The sequence below is a fragment of the Lissotriton helveticus genome, chromosome 5_1 (genome assembly GCF_964261635.1).
Source record: "Lissotriton helveticus chromosome 5_1, aLisHel1.1, whole genome shotgun sequence".
NCBI lineage: Eukaryota > Metazoa > Chordata > Amphibia > Caudata > Salamandridae > Lissotriton > Lissotriton helveticus.
The window spans coordinates 100,000,849-100,013,990 of record NC_136065.1 but is presented as its reverse complement, the minus strand read 5'-3'; the positions used below and the strand labels follow the sequence as shown (position 1 = coordinate 100,013,990).

Here is a 13,142-nt window from a genome sequence, read left to right as displayed (position 1 = left end):
AGCACTTGCTGGTAATTACGACTCCATTAATAGCACACATAGGCAGTCTCAGTAGTACTGGTCAGTATATTATGAATCCATACTTGCACAAATAGCGCAGTCTCAGCAGCACAGAATATTATGAATCCATCACTAGAACACATAGGGAGGTCTCAGCAGCACTGGTCAGTATATTATGAATCCATCATTAGAAAGGAGAGCTACTGTTGAACTAACCTGAACTAACCTGTATATTTATATGGGTTACTGACATGCATGAATGCATCACAATACGTTGAACTGACTTTTATATTGGGATGAGTTCCTGGTGTGCATGTAACACCATAGGCCAAACGTACCTTTATACTGGCATATGTGCAATACCGTAGCCTGAACTGACCTTTATATTGGGATTGGCCACTGACATGTATGCATTACTGAACTGACCTTTATACTGGGATCGGGTACTGACACGCATGCATCACCGCAGGCTGAACTGACCTTTATACTGGGATTGGGTACTGACACGCATGCATCACCGCAGGCTGAACTGACCTTTATACTGGGATCGGTTACTGACACGCATGCATCACCGCAGGCTGAACTGACCTTTATACTGGGATCGGTTATTGACACGCATGCATCACCGCAGGCTGAACTGACCTTTATACTGGGATCGGTTACTGACACGCATGCATCACCGCAGGCTGAACTGACCTTTATACTGGGATCGGTTACTGACACGCATGCATCACCGCAGGCTGAACTGACCTTTATACTGGGATGGGTCACTGACACGCATGCATCACCGCAGGCTGAACTGACCTTTATACTGGGATCGGTTACTGACACGCATGCATCACCGCAGGCTGAACTGACCTTTATACTGGGATGGGTCACTGACACGCATGCATCACCGCAGGCTGAACTGACCTTTATACTGGGATTGGTTACGGACATGCATGCAACACTGCAGGAAGAACTAACCTGCATAATTGGATGGGCGAGTGGTGTCCCTTTTACAATGAAAGCAGAATACACCACGATATTGTGAAAGTGTCGTTAGCCTGAAGGAGTCCTGTGGGCAAAACTAACCTGCAAGGATGCGATCAACTGAACTTGGAGATAAAACTTGCACTTTTGGCCAGGAGTGGCATTTGTGCATTATTTAAACGATTACAACTAAACTGGAAGTAATAGTCCACAAATCTGCTACCAAAATCTTTGCTTTTTATGGGTGTTAATCTTGTGGTCCTGGATCCAGACACTGACTTTATCTTAAATTCAGATTCAAAATTAAAGATATAAAAGAGGCTGCAAAGTCCCTTTGCAACATCCAGGCTGCTGGGCCAGGTGGCCTTCAGGAAAAGCGGTGCAAGGAACTCCCAAGTGCGTTTGATCCAGATTTTCTAAACTTTCTTCAAGAGGTCACATCATCAGGTCTGGGGTCATCGCCCTAGAAGGACACGAGAGGTCACGTTAACAGGTCAGGAGCCATCACCATAGAATGACACAAGAAGGCCTCTTCTTTAAGAAGCAAAAACCTCTCGAATTATAGGTATTTCTGCCCCATTTTTATGTAAATTTCGAAATGATACAACATTTTACATTTTTATCTGCATGGGTGGTGGCTTGAGCCCCAAGCTGGGACCCGAGGCAACATGGATTCATTGTGTGAGAAGAGCTGCACAAACACTTATCTATCATTTTCCTAGAAACAGAAATGGCATCTGAAAATGTCTTTAGGGTAACCTTTATTAGGTGAAGTAGGTTTCTGTACAAACATTGACAGGCCATGGTCAGGATCAACAAATTAAATTTAGATTCTTTCAGAATTGGCAATGGAACCAGACAGGGATGCTCCCTCTCATCGCCACCTAAAACCCATTGCATGGAGCTATTTCTCAGGAAGCTTCTTGCCTGTGAACTAATCAACCTATCTGAGGAGATCATCAATGTTAAGGTGACAATGCATGACTATGATAAGGGGGTTTATATCTCAAGACTCATGCTACGCCATATTGGTGAGGAAGTTGGGTACAGTTCAGGGCGTTGAGAAAAACCAGTTATGAATGAAATTTGTCTTGCTATGGGCAGCAATTTGGGGAAATTAGTTTCACACATTCAGCGATATATTCAATTGCAACTCGTAGTCATGGGTAGTCAATGCCCTTCAGGCTATATATATATATTACCTACTGGCGGTCGCCAGTAGGTATATATAGTTAGGATTTTTTTGAATAGGGATTTCTGAAAATTCTATGTTGAATATATTTGGCGTTGATGGACGGAATTGGCTGAAATTTTCAGGAAAATGGCACATTTTGTTTCTGAGCATCCCCTGGAAGTTTGGGGGGGGGGGGTTTCGTCAAGCGGGGGCCGAGAAAGAAGGGGGGTCCCCAAAACGTGTTTTTAACATTGAGTTTTCCATAGGGCGGTTGGACTCACTTTTAGCTCGAACGGCTGAATGGATTTCTATGAAACTTGGCAAAATTGTAGAGACTGTTTGCCCGATGCGCCTTTGCTAGGTCTCAAGATATGTGCCCCAGTGGATTTTGAGAAATTAACGTTCAAAAAAATATATATATATCTGTGACAGCGTCCCGGTTAGCGCCCCGGTTCGCGTACCAGACGCGTAATGGAACTTCGCGAGGAGAAGCGGATTGGCTCTCCGGTGACTCAACATTCTAAACAGTCCGGAGCGGCCGCCATCTTGTCTCTCAGTAGGATCGAGAGACAAGAGGTGGAAATAAACGAAGGGGGAAATGAATGAAAGGGGCAAGGTAGACCCCTCCTGACCCCCTAGGATTGATGTGGGGGCTATTAAAGGGCCCGGCGGGGCAAAAAAATAAAATACATTTTTTTTCGATTTTACGCGGTGGAAGCGCTACCTGGTACGCGAACCGGGTAGCTCACCGGTAGCGTAACGGGAGTCCGCCATCTTGTGTTTCGGACGGATTTAGTCACAAGATGGAGGATAAACAATGTTGGGAATGGGTATAAGGGGGCACGGGAGACATATCCTGACCCCCTAGGTTTTCTGAGGGTGGCTGAGGAGGCCCATATATGTAAAAAAAAAAAAAAAGCCTTTTTTTTCTTCAAATTTTCGCACGGTTAGCGCCCGGTCCGCGCACCGGGTAGCGTTCCGGAAAGCGTAACAAGGGGAAAACCAAGGGAAATAGTAAAATAATATTTTAGAGTGCTTTGAGGTAGGGTAGCTCTGAATAGAGCTGTTGTGTTGTGTGGGTGATGTAATTTCAACATGTAGGTACCAATGAAGAGTCTAAAATTCAATGTACACCGTCTCCTCTGTAGATATTTTGTATGTTCTAATATGGGTTATTTAAATGTAAATGTGTGGAAAAGCACTTCATGCTTTAAGCAATTGTATTTTTGAACTGATTGTTCTTTCCTCTTAGTCCTCCTCTTTGTTTTTCCCCCCCCCACACTCTTCTTCAGCATGATAGTTGATAAATTCGTTCCCTCAAAACATTTATATACATAAAAAAATTATATTAAATACATATAAAATATATTTTTCCTTTAAAAGAAGAATACATTTTACAGCTTTTGATATTTGCTATTAAAAAACCATTGAAATTCACTGAAAAAACCATAGACTATAGACCATATATAGTTAGGAATTAGCATTTACAAAACCTTGAAAATTCACTGAAAAAACCATAGGTTATAGACCATATATAGTTAGGAATTAGCATTTACAAAACCTTATTTTACTCACACAAAACCATTGAAATTCGCATATATAGTTAGTTGCACTAACTATATATCGCGCACCCGCAATCCACTGCTGATCATGTCACATATTACATCATTCATGACATGGTCAGTGACATCACTGATGACATCTCAAATGACATCACTGATGACATCACTGATGACATCACTGATGACATCACTGATGACATCACTGATGACAACATCCAGTGACTGTATGTTTCTGTAAAGTTAAAATATGTCTTACATATTGAAGAATAAGTGGATGTATAAGTGTCTGGATGAAGGATTTAGTAGGTGCATGACTGACTGTATGAGTGAGTGATTAAATGTGTCTCACTGAGTGCATGGGTTAGTGACTAAACTGTCTTAATTTGTGCATCATTATGTCTGTGTTCTGTAAACGGCTGCATGTGTTGATCAGTAGCTATATGAGTAACTATATGGGTTATTGATTGGTTGCCCAAGTATTTGTATGGGAGACTGAGTGTGTGTGTGTGTGTGTGTGTGGCTGGGAGGTGTATGACTGTGCATAGACGTGTGAGCAGTTGATTCACTAGATGTATGGGTTCAAAAGTGCATGTGGAAACAGCTGTATGGGCGGTTGACTGTGTGCATGAGTGTATTGGTGAGTGAATGGATATCTCAGTGCTACATGTCAAAGTAAGTACATATGTACAACACAGTACATGTGAGAGTTGAAATATATAAATAACTGTGCATAAGAGCCAGTGAATGTGTGAGTGGCTGTATGGATCATTGTGAACTTGTATCAGGGATTGTATAAGAGAGTAAATATGTGTTAGTATATGTTTGAATAAGTAAGGTGTGTATAACTGTATAGTTGAGGAAATGGAGGTGTGATTGATTCTTTGCATGACTGACTAGGTGTGTGAGTAACTCCATGGATGAGTGACAGTCTGTGAGTGTCTGTTTACACTGAGTGTATCTAAGGTTATATTAGAGTCTGAAGAGGTACATCGTATTATCACAAGCATGATGTCATCAGTGATGTCACCAGTGATGTCATCAGTGATGTGATCAGTGATGTCATCAGTGATGTCATCAGTGATGTCATCAGTGATGTCATCAGTGATGTCATCAGTGATGTCATCAGTGATGTCATCAGTGATGTCATCAGTGATGTCATCAGTGATGTCATCAGTGATGTCATCAGTGATGTGATCAGTGATGTCATCAGTGATGTGATCAGTGATGTGATCAGTGATGTGATCAGTGATGTGATCAGTGATGTCATCAGTGATGTGATCAGTGATGTCATCAGTGATGTCATCAGTGATGTCATCAGTGATGTCATCAGTGATGTCATCAGTGATGTCATCAGTGATGTCATCAGTGATGTCATCAGTGATGTCATCAGTGATGTGATCAGTGATGTGATCAGTGATGTGATCAGTGATGTGATCAGTGATGTCAGTGATGTCATCAGTGATATCAGTGATGTCATCAGTGATGTCATTTGAGATGTCATCAGTGATGTCACTGACCATGTCATGAATGATGTAATATGTGACATGATCAGCAGTGGATTGCGGGTGCACGATATATAGTTAGTGCAACTAACTATATATGCGAATTTCAATGGTTTTGTGTGAGTAAAATAAGGTTTTGTAAATGCTAATTCCTAACTATATATGGTCTATAACCTATGTTTTTTTCAGTGAATATATATATATATATATATATATATATATATATATATATATATATATATATATTATATATATATATACTACCAGGATCTTCCGGTTTCATTAATTTTGTGGTCCCACATGGTAAATATTATATCTTTGTGCAAACGTATACACCTTTCAGTTACTTGCCCATTTTTGTAACCACTTTGGTTTTTATGCAGCAACCTCTGCCTTAATCTGGGGGCAGAAAACCCCAGTGAGCTTACCGTTACCCATTCTAAACGCCCAATTATGTGGCTCACTGTTCACCCTAAAAAGAGGTTTGTGTAAGTGAAAATATATGACCACCTTCATTAGGAGAAAATTAAGCGTTGAAGAGCAGAAATGTTTTACAACTTCTGAAACAAGGGAGAAATGTGGTTTCCCTCCCAGTCTCTCAGATTTTGCTTCTCATAATGTTATTTATTTTTATCTTGTTTTATCACATTTTGCTCCTTGGTCTCCATGTGTAAATTACTGTCACTAGAATTGCTTGGTGTATTGTAACCTCCCTAACAGAAGAAAATAAAAAATAACTAGTCTTTATATTGAGATGGGTGTGTTAAAAGTCACTGGAATCTCCCGTCATCAACTAGGTTAATGCATCACCAACACCAAAGCTCTCCACTAGACTGAAACATCAGCCGGCGATGATCCACCCAACGGGCGTTAGCCACTTGAGGCTCGGCGTTCCAAAGTCCGGGACAAACCACTGGAATAGAGCGGGGGGGTACTGCTGTGTCCAAGGGTGAAATAACCCATTAAACATGGAAAGTGAATGTAACAATGGGTTATAGAAACGTAAGTGACACTGTAGGAAGTCACATTAAATTCCCCAATATGTATATTGTATTGGGCTCACAAACAAAAGGGGGCAGTGTAAATAACCCTCCATCTGTATGTTTTGGGTGGCTGTCATAGTGCATGGGGTCACTGTGCATTGAACCTGTCAGGAGATCGTATGTTACACTCAGGCATTTAACCCTGCATGCAAAGTATGAATATATCTACTCATCCTTGAATTCATCAAACTAGATCTCACCTTCAGGAGTTCCCACGCTGGCTCCTCACACTTCTTTTCTATCTCTGTTATCAGGGCATTGAGAGAGGTGATTTCATTGGACAGTTTGGTAATATTTGCATTTTCCACCATGGTGATTTTCATCTCCATCTCCTCCAGTCTTCTGTGAAGTGTTTGCTCATTTTCTTTCAGCAGCTGCCACAGTTTCTCATACTCGGATTCAATTTTCTGTTTCTCAGTTCTTAACTTCTCCTGTCAGGAGCAAAGAAATGCTGGTTAGATATTAAGAAGCTTCATTCAGGCCCTGCCATCCTTAGGTTGGGAGTGTTGAGGGGGAGGGCTCAGGTTCTTTCAAACTTCTGAACACCAACATGCTTTTCCTCACTTCTGAACGGCAGTCTCTCCAAGTACCTTCACTTCTACCATCTTACGTCCTTCTCACAGACACCTCACGGACCTCAGAGAGGTCAGAATTTGTAAAGCTGCAGAGAAGCTCGATCCATGGAGAGAGCGCAAGGGAGAGAACCCACCGCAGGCAGAGACAGTCAAAGACCCAGAGACAGGCTGAGCAGAGAGACTGGCTGAAATCAAGTGTGACTGACACGTGAACATGTAAATGAGGTGGAGCCCGGAACATTCAGCACTTGGGATGGAAGACAGGAGATTTGGGAATGTGAAGAATAACCCCATGTTACCGGGACACTGAATATGCAGAAGAAATTGGGACATTAACCTCATTTAGAGTGATGAGGTGGGTAATTTCACACTCAAAATCATACCAGTATCAAGTATTCCGATGTGCAATTGAGAATTACCAGTTACTGTACCAGTTTCTGTAGGTAGATCGCAATTTCCTATAGAAGATGGGCGAGGAGGTTGGTTAGACCTTTCATCCTATTCTAGGATAGGTGGATGTGAGTTTTCAGGTGAGGTACATTCACCTCAGCAGGAATAGGAGGGTTTCAGCATTGTCACCATGTAATACTGCGGAGTAAGATATGTATCCACTTCTGGTAGAGGCTTATGTCTTCTATGTGTCACTAGCAAACAGGTGGAGGATTGTGCTCCTCTGATGCGTCACTATTATACAGGGATTGTCCTCTTGTGCGGTGTCACTAATACACATGGAGAAAGGGGTTCTACTGTGCTGTGTCACTATTATATAGGGGGAGGGTTGTGCTCCTATGATGTATCATAAGTATACAGGTAAAGGGATGTGCTCCTGTGCTCTGTCTAGTATGCTGGTAGAGGGGTTGTATGATAAGGCCCTTTCTATACGGCCACCCCCACACTTTTTCCTCCAATGCGGATGGTTTTGACTCTGAAAGTTCACTGGAACCTGCTAACCAGGCCCCAGTGCCAGTGGTCTCTCTCTAAAATATGATGCATGTGAATTGGTAACCCCGATTAGCAAGAACTTTAACCCCCTTATAAGTCCTTGGTAAGTGGTACCCTAAGTACACTGGACATGGGAATTAAAGGGATCACCAGGGCTTGAAGCACTGATTGTGCTGCCCAGAGTGGCCCAAGTAAACAGATGACAGGAGCCTTGCCATTACAGACTGCATGAGCAGAGCCATCATCTCCACCTCGACTTTGCCCTTACCATGAGTGGCAAGGTCAGAGCACTATTTTTAATATATGTCAGTCAGCCCTAATGTAGGCCACCTAAGTCCAGGAGGAAGAGTGCATTATATCAAAGGTGTGAATATGTAAGAGCAAGCTTATATGTCCCTAAAGTAGCCTCCTTCCATTAGGGGCTACTATAAGATTCAGTATAACACGGGCTGGCGCATGGGCATTTCAAGGATGTCAGCTCCATTATAGTACCATTGAAAAGCGTCATGTTTGGTATCATACAACTTGTCTCATCAAACCAGACTTTTTCCTAAAGTAGGGTTTAATGTAAGATGCACTCAGATGGCTACCTTAGAGGTTGCCCTCCTGGTTGCTCCATCCTCTCCTGTGCCCTGGCTGACAGACTGCAGCTACTACTGCCGAAGACAGGAATCTGAGCCCCTGGCAAGAGGTGTGAATGTTCCCAAGAGTCAGAAACGTGGACCTGCCTGAGCGGGAGGTGTCACCCCCCCCCCCCCCACCTAGTGCCCTCACATGTGCCTGCCGCTGCGTAACATCAGAACTGCCCCAAGAAGAACCACCATCAACGTTGCTGTGAAAGCACTGATCCGACCTGTAAGACCACAACTGTCACAGATGAGCTGTGCAGGCCTGCTGAACTGATTATCACCAGCAGTCCTTGGCCTGAGTGAAGCTGCCACTACAGCTCCACACAACTGGAGCTGCTGCCAAAGGAACAGGTCAGTCGAGCCTGTGTGCCAATGCCATCAAAGCCATACCTCCACCAAAGAGGCAGGGACAAATCTACAATCTAAGCAGTTTGTCCCCGTAAACTTGTTGAGGCAAAAGCGATTGAACTGATCTAGACATGATCTGTTTGGTGATCTAGAGCAAACTGCACCTGTGCTAGAATAAGGCCAATGCCCATGTGACATCCCGTGGACCGTAGACATTAAAACTCAGAGAGGGAAGATGGCTCCAGAGGGGGTGTATTGCTTTATTGAAGATTGTACAATGCCACTATGTAATTGTTCCAAAAAAGGGGGTGGTGATGAACAGAGTGTCTCAATTAAGCAGACCACTCTTACCCAGTCCAAAGATCAGGGCTTGATCCATCACCGTTATTTAGCTCACTGCCCCATCCCAGCTCAGAACCTGGCTATATGCAAATTAGTCTGTCCCTGGCCCAGTGCATCATGGGAACAGGGCAGACCAAACTACCAAGCCAATTCTTCACCAGAAAGGAGACAAGCTTCCGGGGACCGGTTTCTGCCATTTCAGGCGTCGTCGGCCCGGCTTGCTTGAATCCTGATGGAGCAGTGAGCAAGGGACTCATGTCTGAGTATGTAATTGTACCTTTCTTGAACTGTTTGATGTTTCGTGTTTCTGCGAACTCAAAGGTCTTTCTTTCGAACTAAAATTAAGCAATGGGTCAGACATAAAATTATCGTGCCTGTTGGGTGACTGTTGAGTTCTGAGTGCTTGTTCTACACTATCTTTATGAGAAGCTTTTGACTGCTCGATCTTGCTGTCCGGCGAGTCAATTGCAGAAAGGGAAATCTTTGGCCCACCCTCCAAAGCCATAAGGACAGACCCCTGGACACAAGAAGAAAATAGCCTCAACCGCCACGATTGGGGATCACTCGCCTCTCTCTAGCCTGTTCACTGCCCCTCCCCCCAATGCGATCTGACTGTGCAAAAGGAGTGCAGAGCTGTGATCTGGTGCAGTGTTTTACAGAAATAACTGGGTACTCAGTGAGAATACAATCAAGCAGCATAGCGACAAGTGAGGTAACAACCACTACAAAACAAACCGTGTACATTAGGAAAAGCACTTCACAAAAATTGAGGAAAAGCTTAGCAAATACCATGAGATATGTATGACAATAACACCTTCTTTAACTTTATCACCACAGACACACCTGATGAACTCTTAAATATCACATCCGTGGTGTCCAAGTGGTGATCAATGTGCACTATTGCCGATACATTGCAGGATAGCCCTTTCTTTCAGTTTGAGGCAGGGCCATGTGTCTGTTCTCTTGTGTATGTTTAGCTATGAGCCATCTTGAAACAGCAGTTTAATGTAGGCAGAAAACAGGACACATGGAACTGTAGCCTATATAGAATACCGTTCCAGAAAAACCTTATAACAAGGATTGAGCTGAACCGATAAGTCTGAGATCAGTGGCCAAAGCAGGGTTGTGCCCATGTTTCCAGAGTTAGAAAGGCATAAGCCCTGAAGAAGGGAAATGTCTTAGGCACAAAACATGTCAAAACTTAAAAGGCATTTGATTTAAAACGAATGAACTATTTGTGGGTAAGATTCACTATAAAAATGCCTTTACTTTGAAACAGAAGATTCCGTGGAACTTGTGCACTCTACAAGGTAAAATATTTCTATGACCTGTCAGTTTCTCAGTACCCACAGGTTTGTTAGAAGTGGTGGCGTTGGATATACCATTCATATGGCTAGGTCAAGGGTCACCAGCTCGACACCCAAGAAAGAAACTCATCAACACAATGTTGGAGCTTCCGTGCTCAATTTAGTATCTAGATCAGTGGCTCTTAACATTTTAACTTCTGTGGACCCCCAATTAACCATTACTGTAAAGATGCACACATTATGGACACACACATATGTATAGATGCTTGTACAAACTTGCAGATGGATGTCTCCAGAAGTACACAATACTACATATGCACACCTAGATGCACATCAATGATCTCAGAAATGTACAACTCCAGAACCATGCAAACACAAACTTACAGAGGCGCGCGCGCACGCACACACACACACACACACACACACACACAAATGCACTCATGTATTTGTACACTTACAAATAGCACCAGACCTTGTGACATGCAAACTTACGGACATTCACATTTGGAGGTACAAATTCGCAGCCCAAACATTCAGACTAAAGCATATACATCCCCCAAACACACATGCACACAAAGGTGCACATGCATTGGCTACCTTTTAAAACCCATTAGCCGTTGGGAAAGGGGTCTACTTTTCCGCTTAAGGATTGACACTATGAAATGTATGCTTTGTTTTCCATTGGGCTATAATTCTAACCTCAATCTCCTCCTTTGTCCTTGCAATAGCCAACATAATCCATCTTTGCAGCATTTTTTATTTTTCTGTAGCTATTACCCGATACTCACTAAAAGGTTTCTGATACCTTATTTTAGGGAAAGATTTGGGCCTGATTATAAGGCAGCCCATGGGAAGGTTATTGCTTTGGAAGATGATGAGCTAATATTTCAGGTGGGCTCTTTCCTGAAAGCGGCTGTCCGTACTCGTAAGTCTATGTGCCCCCCATGAATTTCGCTTAATTCGCCTTTCTTTTTAATTATTAATTAGCTGAGCGCCGCTGGAGGCGTAACTACGATCCAGATTCCAAAATCATATATGTAAACCTGCTGAAAAGGTATAAAAAATCCATCCTACTGGCCAAAACCACTCATTTTTCTCGGAAAATAATGGACTCTGCCTCTAAGGCTAAGGACATTTTTTCTATTGTCGAGGAGCTCGCCTCGCCGGACCGTGTTACTGTTCAACCACAACCTACACAAGCTCTTTGTGATTCCCTCAATCTTTATTTCATTGACAAAATTGCCACTATAAAGCACAACATTCCACTTCCCTCCTCCTCTACTACCCCTCCTCTCCCCCCTATGAATCCCTGTCGCCCTGATATTATTCCTCCTATCTCCCCATATGAGTTTATCTCCCTGCTACATACGGTGAGCTCGGGCTCTCCTAATGACTGCTGTCCCCCTCAAATCCTCAAACAAGCCTTCTTTACCTGCCCAGATTTCCCGCTGGCACTGCTTAACAACTCTCTTGCTACAGGCACGGTACCGGATTCTTTTAAACAGGCGGTTGTAGTTCCCATACTGAAGAAGCCTGGTGCCGACCCTTCGGTCTTAAGTAACTTTCGGCCAATTTCCCTTCTTCCCTATCTTGGGAAAATTTTGGAGACCCATGTTACCCGTTGTCTCAGTACGTTCATTGAGGGTTCTTCCTTCTTAGATAACCAGCAAGCTGGCTTTAGGCCAGCTCACTCTACCGAGGCGGTTATTGTGGCTGTGATGGACGTACCGAGGAAAGGCGCCGACAAGAACATCGCCCAGGCACTTGTACTGTTGGACCTGTTGGCTGCCTTTGACACGGTCGATCGTGACATCTTGATCGACCGTGTCAACAACGCAGGTATTCAGGGCATGGCTTTAAAGTGGATTAGATCTTTTTTGCATTTGCTGTCTCAGGCAGTTCATCTGTCTACTTATTCCGCTCCTTACTCCCCTCTTTCATGTGGAGTCCCGCAGGGTTCTGCCCTGTCGTCACTTTTATTTAACCTTTACATGCAACCTCTTATAGTTTCCCTCCGCCATACCCCGGTTACCATCTTTAATTACGCTGATGATTTACAGTTGATTTTCCCTGTTGATCCCACCCCTTCCTCCTGTGCCAACTTTCAATCCACCATGCTTGCCATCTCTGAGTGGATGCACTACAGTCAGTTGAAGCTCAATCCCAACAAGACAGAGTTAGTACTGATGGGTGGATTGTCTTAACTCTTGGAACCCTAGTTTTGGCCTTCTTCTCTTGGGTCTCCACTCTGCCCTGTCAATTTGGTAAAGAGCCTAGGCGTAATCATATGTAGTGACGCGTCTATGAGGCCCCAAATTAATGCAGTTACATCATCCTGTTTTTTTCACCTGCGCAGGATTCGCAAAATTTGCAGGTTTCTTACCACCGAGGCACTCGTTCTCGTCATTATGGCTCGTGTCATCTCCCGTATTGACTATTCTAACACGCTCTATGTTGGGATACCTGCTTACCATCTTCACCGACTGCAGCTGATGCAAAACCAGGCAGCGAGACTGATCTTCCCACCAGCCTAAGTATCATCATGTCTCGACTCTACTGAGGAAATTGCATTGGCTCCCAGTGGCTTCTCGCTGCCTCCCAGTGGCTTCTCGCTGCATGTTCAAACTTGGCTGCACGGTCTTCAAAGCCCTTTTTGAGCAAGCTCCTGCATTCATTACATCTAGCCTCCTGCGCCATGCCCCCTCGAGAGACCTTCGTTCTTCTTCACATAATCTGCTGATTATTC

General features: G+C 43.6%; 1 protein-coding gene across 1 annotated transcript in view; it reads right to left on the bottom strand.

Annotated features, from left to right (window-relative positions):
• Positions 1-13,142, bottom strand: part of LOC144752988 (E3 ubiquitin-protein ligase TRIM39-like) — a 239,784-nt gene that overhangs the window by 166,319 nt on the left and 60,323 nt on the right. The window contains exon 3 of the mRNA XM_078640799.1: positions 6,454-6,684. Within this exon, the coding sequence (XP_078496925.1) occupies positions 6,454-6,684 (231 nt within the window). The remainder of the gene's footprint in view (positions 1-6,453; positions 6,685-13,142) is intronic.